The sequence below is a fragment of the Mastomys coucha genome, unplaced genomic scaffold, assembly GCF_008632895.1.
Source record: "Mastomys coucha isolate ucsf_1 unplaced genomic scaffold, UCSF_Mcou_1 pScaffold4, whole genome shotgun sequence".
Taxonomy (NCBI): domain Eukaryota; kingdom Metazoa; phylum Chordata; class Mammalia; order Rodentia; family Muridae; genus Mastomys; species Mastomys coucha.
In genome coordinates this window covers 2401783-2410080 of record NW_022196910.1, presented here as the reverse complement: position 1 = coordinate 2410080, position 8298 = coordinate 2401783, and the positions used below count along the sequence as shown (strand labels likewise).

At 52.0% G+C, this 8298-nt stretch overlaps 1 protein-coding gene across 2 annotated transcripts in view; it reads left to right on the top strand.

Moving 5' to 3' along the window:
- Positions 1–5471: 5471 nt before the first annotated feature.
- The window catches only part of Palm (paralemmin), a 27254-nt gene continuing 24427 nt past the window's right edge, over positions 5472–8298 (top strand). The window contains exon 1 of one of the 2 annotated variants that reach the window (XM_031349517.1): positions 5472–5661. In XM_031349517.1, coding sequence (XP_031205377.1) covers positions 5657–5661 — 5 coding nt within the window. In that variant the 5' untranslated portion in view covers positions 5472–5656. The remainder of the gene's footprint in view (positions 5662–8298) is intronic. The other variant, XM_031349519.1, reaches the window with a different exon arrangement.

The window sequence follows — 8298 nt, the reverse complement described above, 5'->3', positions numbered from 1 at the left end:
CGGTTCAGCCCAGAAAGTTGTTCCGGGTCTGTGGTCTGTGGTCAGAAGGTGGAGCAGACACTTCTGCGAATCAGGGAAGGCATTTTTTTTTTTCTTTTTCGAGACAGGGTTTCTCTGTGTAGCCCTGGCTGTCCTGGAACTCACTCTGTAGACCAGGCTGGCTCCAACTCAGAAATCTACCTGCCTCTGCCTCCCAATGGCTGCCACCACTGCCCAGCAGGGAGGGCAATTTTACTGTTCCTTGTCATGAAAACCCAGAAGCTTAGAAGCAAGATCGGTTTGTGAGCTCAAACTGCCTCCATACACCTTCCCACTAGGTTATCTGGCCCCTGCCAGGCTGAACATGTGTGTCAGCTGTTACTGCCCCTCAGACCTTCTCAGGGGACAGTCATCCTGGAAGTACCAACTCTGCTTATCTGTCTGTCCCCGGCCATGTGGCCCTGGGGTAAGCATCTTGACCCTTGACCTCAGTTTCCCCATTATAGTTCTTTGGGGAGGGCTCTGAGTTGGGCTGCCTTTGTTGCATGTATTGAGCTCCTACTGTGTACTATACTTCCTTGGAAGAACATAGCAGAGAGTGACCCTAAGGTCCGGAGTCCGGAGACCACCCATCAGGATATGTGCTGGGCTTAGGTTTCCTCCTGGTGGGGACCTTTGGAAAAGAAAGTTCAGTTATCTTCTTATGTAACCCAGGCTAGCCTCTAATTCAATATGTTCCTTGAATGCCACAGACTGGGTTTTTTCAGGGACCCCTTGTTCCTCGAGGTGATTAGAGTTCTGGCCTAGTGGGCAAAGAATTCTGCGAGTGACAAACAGAAAGAGCACAAGGAAGTGCAGAATCTGAGTGAATTTGCACAAAGTGAAAATCGGGCTTATATAGTATACAGAAACAGGGCGAATGTCAGGGATCACGTAGGCAGGTAGTGGTCACATCAAAGTCAGTAAGATCAAACAGCTAGGTGTAAATGATTCCTTCAGAAGAGCAATAGTGCTCTTCCCAGCTGGGCTATCTTGGCAGTCCTAAGCAAATTCTCTTGGTCTGAAGCAGGTAAGCACCAGGAGGTCCCATTCTAGCAGCTCCTGGGAATGGCTTGGCTTGAAACACAAACATTAGTTCGGGGGAAACTATTCAACTACTCTCTGGTTTGTAAAGCAATTCTGCCTTGTGTGGCACTGCTCTTAGAGTTCTAACTATGTTTACAGATAGCAATAGTGTTTGACTTCTATCTCTAACTCTGGAGACACCCTGTCTGATAAGGCAGTTTCCTTGTAAAATTTCCAAGCTAATAACAGCTAGGAAATCAATTAGGATGATTGAAACACTGTGGAAGCCAGGAAATAATGTTCAATCTCAGTTTTAGCTATTTATGAATCATTTCTTAGGGCACCTATATGCCCAAATAAAGAAAGCACGCAGAACTCTCCACAGACTTTAGCAGAGACCAATCTGGAACACATCAGAACTAGGAGATGTCAGCGACTGACCACCTCAGGAGACTGGCTCTCTGTGAAGCTTACACCTCAGGTCTGTGATCAGGTGTTTTAGACCTGACATGCAGACACAACTGAAGTAGTCGGGTGCTGCGTGACACTGACACTTGAACTAGCTATCCAGCTGAGAATAGCCTTGAACTCCTGCCTCTCCTGCCTCTGTCCTCCAAGTGCTAAGACCACAGGGGTTGTCTACCATGGACCCACGTAAGGTGGGAACTTGAGCTTCCCCTAGGTTGTGGGATGGAGCCCAGAGCACACACTGCCTGGACTTGCACTGGTCTGTGTTTGTTAGCAGATGATGCAGTTTTATGTCTGCTCCCGGCTATGCCTCAGTTGGCATGTAGGACCCCACCCCAGGGCTGATGCAAATGTTGGAAGGGACAGATGAGCCTGGGTGAACTCAGGGTGCACAATGGTCCCAGACAGCTCAGGGAGGAGAGAGGGCTCAGGGTCAGCAAGGCCATCCTGCAGGAGAAGACATTGGTGTCTTTGCAACAACCTCCCAAAAGGATCATTCCATCCCCCACTGAGGATGCAGAGTGAAGCTCTGCACCGTAGGCCTTGGAGGGAGCCTCAGCAACAGTATGCTGGGAGCCAGGGCTCAGGAAAGTGATAGTGACCAGAAAACAGAGTGAGGGGGAGGGAGGGACAGACCCTAGATAAGGAGGAACAGAGGGGTGGGAGAGAAAGAGAGAGAGGGAGAAAGAGAGAAACAGAAAGACAGAGATAGGAAGAGACAGGGACAGAGAAACAGATGGAGGTGGAATGAGACAGAGATGGAGGGGAAGACAGAGACAGTGACAAGAACAGAGAGAAAACCAAGCCTGATGATGATGCACACCTTTAATCCCTGCTCTCTGGAGACACTGGCAGATGGGTCTCTGAGTTTAAGGCCAGCCTGCTTTACAGAGTGAGTCCTTGCCAAACCAAACAAAACAAAGCAAAATAAAAAAAACAGAAACAGGGTCTGGGAAGAGGGCTCAGCAGTTTAGAGCACTGGCTGCTCTTCCAAAGGACCCAGGTTTGGTTAATAGCGCTCACATAGTGGCTCACAATAGTTTGTAGCTCCCATTGCAGTGGATCTGTCACCCTCTTCTGGCTCCTGTGGGTACTGCATGCACATGGTACTTATGCCCAGGAAAACACTCAGAAAATAACAAATAAAATAAATTAGAGAGAGACAAAAACAGAGATAAAGACAGCTATATAAAGAGATAGAGTAAGAGGAAATCAGAGGCAGTGACGACGATGTAGAGAGTGGAATGGTGTGTGAAGCAGGGTGGGTGTGAAGAACACGCCTTTTAGTCCCAGCTCTGAGGCAGAGGCAGGAGGATCTCTGTGAGTTCAAGGCCAACCAGGTCTACAGAGTGAGTTCCAGGACAGCCAGGGCTTCCCAGAGGAACTGTGCCTCAAGAAAACAAAAATCGCACGGCAAGTGCAGGAAAAGATCAGGCTGCAGACTCAGGAGCCCTGCTGCGTCTGCATGTCCTTCCGCTTTTGTGAACAGTTGTGAAACCACCTTGTGCTCACCTCAACTGCCAACTGCCAAGCTCACAGCAGCCATCAGGACCCTGTACTGGCTTGAGAAACCCAGGAAGGTCTTCCATCTCTGTTCTGGAGCATCTGGGAACCTTTTGAGATATTAATTAATTAATTAATTAATTTAGTAATTGACTGATTTTTGTGTTTTTGAGACACTATGTGTATACAGAGACCCAGTGAAGGAATGTCAGCGGCTTTGACAATGAGAGAGGAATGGTGCACGAGGCTTGGACATGCCCCCAGCTCACCAACCAGGATGTTGCTTCTCCATTTCCTCCTCTTTCTTTTCTTCTTCTTCTTCTTCTTCTTCTTCTTCTCCTTCTCCTTCTCCTTCTTCTCCTTCTTTTGTTTTGTTTTTCAAGACAGGGTTTCTCTGTGTAGCCCTGGCTGACCTGGAACTCTGTAGACCAGGCTGGCCTCGAACTCAGAAACCTGCCTGCCTCTGCCTCCCAAGTGCTGGGATTAAAGGCGTGTGCCACCATTGCCCGGCAGCTCTCTCTTTTCTTAGACAAGGACTCATATAGCCAGGCTGTCCTCAAACTCACTATGTAGCCAAGGATAGCCCCGAACCTTGATCCCTACTTCCTGGTGCTGAGGTGACAGATTTGTATAGCCACATTGGCTCACTTAGGGATTTTTGTTTTAACTTTTTTTTTTAAAGATTTATTTATTTATTTTATGTGTATGAGCACACTGTAGCTGTCTTCAGACACCCCAGAAGAGAGCATCAGATCCCATTACAGATGTTTGTAAGCCACCAAATGGTTGCTGGGAATTGAACTCAGTCAGCGTTCTTAACCCCTGAGCCATCTCTCCAGCCCTTAACTTGAAAAATACATATAAATACACTTACACATATATTAGTCTCCCTATATATAGGCAGGCCTGGCATTTGTGGTGACCTTCCTCCCTTAGGTCAGGGAGAAGTGGCATGTGTCACCATGCGAGCATTCCTTACTTTTTAAATATTTTATTTTGCACGTATGCATGTTTCTCCATGCGGGTGTGAGCACATGAGTGTGGGAATGGAGAGCAGCCCCAGCTGGCCTTCCTTACCATCTCCCTGATTTTCTAGGACAGGCTTTCTCCCTGGCCGCAAACTTGCCAATTCAGCTAGGGTGGATGGCCAGGGAGCCCTAGAATCCTCCCGTCCCCACTTCCCTGGTGTTGAGCTTACAGGTGCATGCCACCATGAGGGTAGGGATTAAACTCAGACCTACATGCTTGCACAGAAAGTGTTTCAAATCTTAACTTACTTGTTTAGGAGACAAAGACAATGCATACGGTAAGAACTCAGTAGTTCTCTTTACACTGAAAAGACAGCGGTCTAGGAACACCAAAGATAGCAGCTGTCAGTTTGAGCACTTAATGCAGGCTCAGCAAAATATAGCACACAGCCTGTCTTTGTCAGTAAAGTTTTATTGACACACAGCACACAGCCTATCAATGTTGATAAAGTTTTATTGACACACCACCACTTCCACACATCTCCAGCTCCATTGTTGTTCATGATAAGGGTACTGCCCTTGCAGCCACCTGGCCAACCACGCTGACAATGTTTACTATCTGGCCTTTTATCTGAAAAGTTCACCTGTCCCTCAATGTGTCCAGGTGAGAGGACACTGTTAACCCTCTAGCAATCTGAGGAAGGTGGGATGGGCAGATAGGTGGAAAGGCTGAGAAACAAATACAGAATCACACACTGCTACACAGGTGAGCCCAGATCCAAACCCAGGGAAGACAGGTGTGATGGCGCAGGCCTGGTTGAGGCAGCAGGTATTTCTGCGAGTTTCAGGCTTGCCTAGTCTACACAGTAGTCTACACAGTTCCAAAAGAAAACAAAGGGAAGATGGATGGCTGGGGAGGAAGGCAGCAGAGGATGCCCTGGGACCTCCACGTGCACACAAAGTGAGCACACAAGTCTTCAAAACCAAATGGAAGGACGACTACTCTATCACAGAAGCGAGTTTTATGACTCACTCTCCCTGCTCTGCCCCAAGGTCCAGTGAGAGTCTAGGGCCAAGGAGCTGCAGTCCAGGGAGAAACTCGGGAAGTCACATGGTGTACCCTCTGGGGGAGACAGGCCCTACGTCTTTCTTACTGTGGCGCTCCAGTGCTCTGGGAACAAAGTCTAAGTTCACCCAATGCCCCTTTGCTCAGTCTGGCAGCATCATAGGGCTGACTAAACTCCTGAGTTCAATAGACCATGTCCAGCCATTAGCCCAGGCTGGGGCCTCCTGCAGGAGCTGAACCCCTCAACAGCTGGTGCTGTGGCTCTCCCGCGGTTCGAGGGTCCCACTTGGGGCCCTGAACTGTATCTGGACTCCTTTCATCCCATGGAGAACTCAGGGTGACTGGGTCCGGGATCTCCGCGACGCTTTGGAGAGCAGCTGCGCGGTGCGGGGCGTCTGCGACCGGCAGGAGGCGCGCGCGGGCGCGCGGGATGCAGGGAACGCGCAGAGGCGGCGCGCACACGAGCCCACCCGGCCGCGCCCGGACAATACCCGGCGCGCTGGGGACGATGCCCGCCCCGGTGCCGCCCCCGCGCCGCACAGCCCCGGCCGCCAGGCCCTAGAGTCGGCCCTGCCCCGCGCTGCACCGCCCACGGACCTCGCGGGAAATGGAGTGAGTACCGGGCCGCGCGCGCTGCCGCCCCAGGCCCCCAACGGGGGACCCGGAGGCGATGCGGGGAGACCGTGCCCAGCTGCAAAAGGGAAGGATCGAGCTGGGCCGCACACTCCAGGCCTGGTCCCCAATCAAGCTGGGGGGGGCACCTGGGTTGCACCCACACATCTCTTGCAGGATGCAAAGGAGAGAGGCCCACGCGCGCGCACGACCCTTTATCCAAGCTGGGCCACCTGTGGGTGGGCGCCCCCCCAAGAACCTGAGGGACTTCGGGAGTAATGGGACCCTTCCTCAAGAGGCAGGGTGCTCCCCGGTTCCCTTCCCCCAGCTTCGGCTTGCTGCTCCTGGAGCTTCTGTCGGTCCTTCCTGCGCTCTGCCCTCCTCGTGGCCTCCTCTGAGTCCGCAGACTCTTGGCCGAACGAATTCCGACCCCTTAGATGATCCTGAGTTGCCACTGGCTGGAGAGGTAGATTTCCGTGGAGAGCTAGGCGGGCGGTTCCCTGTCAGAAGCTTTAATCTGATTTCCCCCTTTCCCTCTAAGAGTATCCCCTCCCCCTTTCCAGAAAAAGCGGGGACCAGATGGTGTGACTCAAAGGAGTGGCTGGTTGAGGTTGAAAATGATGGTGGAACCCAGTCCCCAAACCTAGTCTGAGTGAGCTGTGTGTGTCTGTTTTTGTGGGTCTGAGAAGCGATGGGCAGTGGAAGATTTCATACGCAGCCGGGGCCATTCAGGCATGCAGCCCGCCCTGGGCAATGTGAGGGTGTCCCCCAGGCCCCTTACTCCCACAGGTGGGAAGGATAGGTGGTCGAGGGGTGCTTGGCAGGCCGGGTGGCAGGAAAACATCTTCTAGGTCACAAATCTGCCAGCTTGGTGTCGTGGGGCACCCCACACAGGGTGCCTGTCCTTGCCCAAGCCAGGGCTGGGACAGAGCAGGCTGGCCAGCCCGGCTTGGCTGGTGACCGCTCCCCCTGCCCTTCCCTCTCTGGGTGTGTTTTGTGCAAGACAACTTTCCTCTTGGGATTAACCCGTGACCCGCCACACCCTCTGATGGGTGGGAGCTGTCACATCCTTCCCTGGCCAAGAAGGCTGACAACCCAGCCCTTGCGTCCTTTACTTCAGAAAGCCCAGACAAAGGCCTGGCTGCTCCTCCGCCCTGCCCCGGGAGCCCAGCCAGGGGCTCAAGGGAGCCAGGGCCTGCACTTGCCTGCCCCACATCCCCTGGCTTGTTTATCTGTTCTGCTGGCCTGGCCCAAGGGAGCCTCTGACAGCCAGAGGGGAGGGGGGAACGGGGGAGGGGGGAGGCCTGGGTGTGGCCATGGTCGGTGGGCTGGATAGACAGGTGACAGAACCTCCCACCTGGAACAGCCGATGAAAGGCTTGTTTCTGGTTAGGCCGCTATTGTTTCCTGTTCTTCTAGTCCCTTGTCTCCCACTGGGGACCCTAAGGCCCAGAGGGGACTAGATGATACCCAGAGCCACACAGCATACCCAGAGGCCCTTAGCACCCTGCTGAAAGGCTCTTGTAGATTCTTGATGCAGATTCAGGGGCCTCTCCCTGGGTGGCAGTCTATCGCTTATGCTTACAGTGTTTTGGTGTGTTTTGGTGGGTTCAGCAGGAGGTTAGCCCTATGTAACCAAGAATGAGAGGAAACCTCTCTTGGGTTTCCATTTGACACAAGGTGAGGTGAATTCCATCTGGCCCAGGCCAGTCTTGGACAGCTGACCTTCCATCACAGTCCTGTCCCACAAGGAGGGCTAAACTCACTGCAACTCACTCCTTTGATGAACTTCATGGCCCAGAACATGAGATAGTTGCAAAGGCTAACGGAAAGAGGATGTTCATGCTGTGTTTTAAAGGTCGTGTGTGTGTGTGTGTGTGTGTGTGTGTGTGTGTGTGTGTGTGTGTGTGTGCGCGCGCGTGCATGTGCTTGCACACATGTAAACCTTTCATCCCTGCACTCAAGGGAGGCAGGCAGGTCTCTGTGAGTTCCAGGTCAGCCAGGGTTACATAGAAAAACCCCAGCTCAACACATCAAAAAGCATTTTAAAATTTAAGAAAGGGAAAGCTATGCGTTAAAGAATTAAGGGAGGTAGCTTGAGAGATGGCTCAATGTGTAAGAAAGCTTACTGCTGCAGGCATGGTAGCACACAGCTTTAATCCCAGGAGGCAGAGGCAGGCGGGTCTCTGAGTTCCAGGCCAGCCTGGTCTACACAGTGAGTTTCAGGACAGCCAAGGCTACACAGAGAAACACTGTGTGTCAGGTGAGAGATTGGGACAGGGAGAGGACCCCCGTTTGATTCTTGGCACCCCCATGGTGGCTCACAACCTCCTGTAACTCTAGATCCAAAGAATCTGATCCCCTCTTCTGGCCTCCACAGGCATTGCATGCATATGTGCAAACCCTCCCCCCACCCCCAGGCTCTAAAAATGAAATAAATCTTTGAAAAGTTTAAAGACCTAATAAAAATTACTTTTGAAGAGAGGTGACAGATATGGTGACCAGGAAGCTGTGGCAGTCCTCCTGCCTCAGCCCCTTGGAGTGCTGGGAGGACAAGTTTCAACTATCAGGATGGAGAAATGGGGATGTTCAGAAGTGATGCGTTCACCAGGTGCTTCCTGGATCTTAACCCCACCCA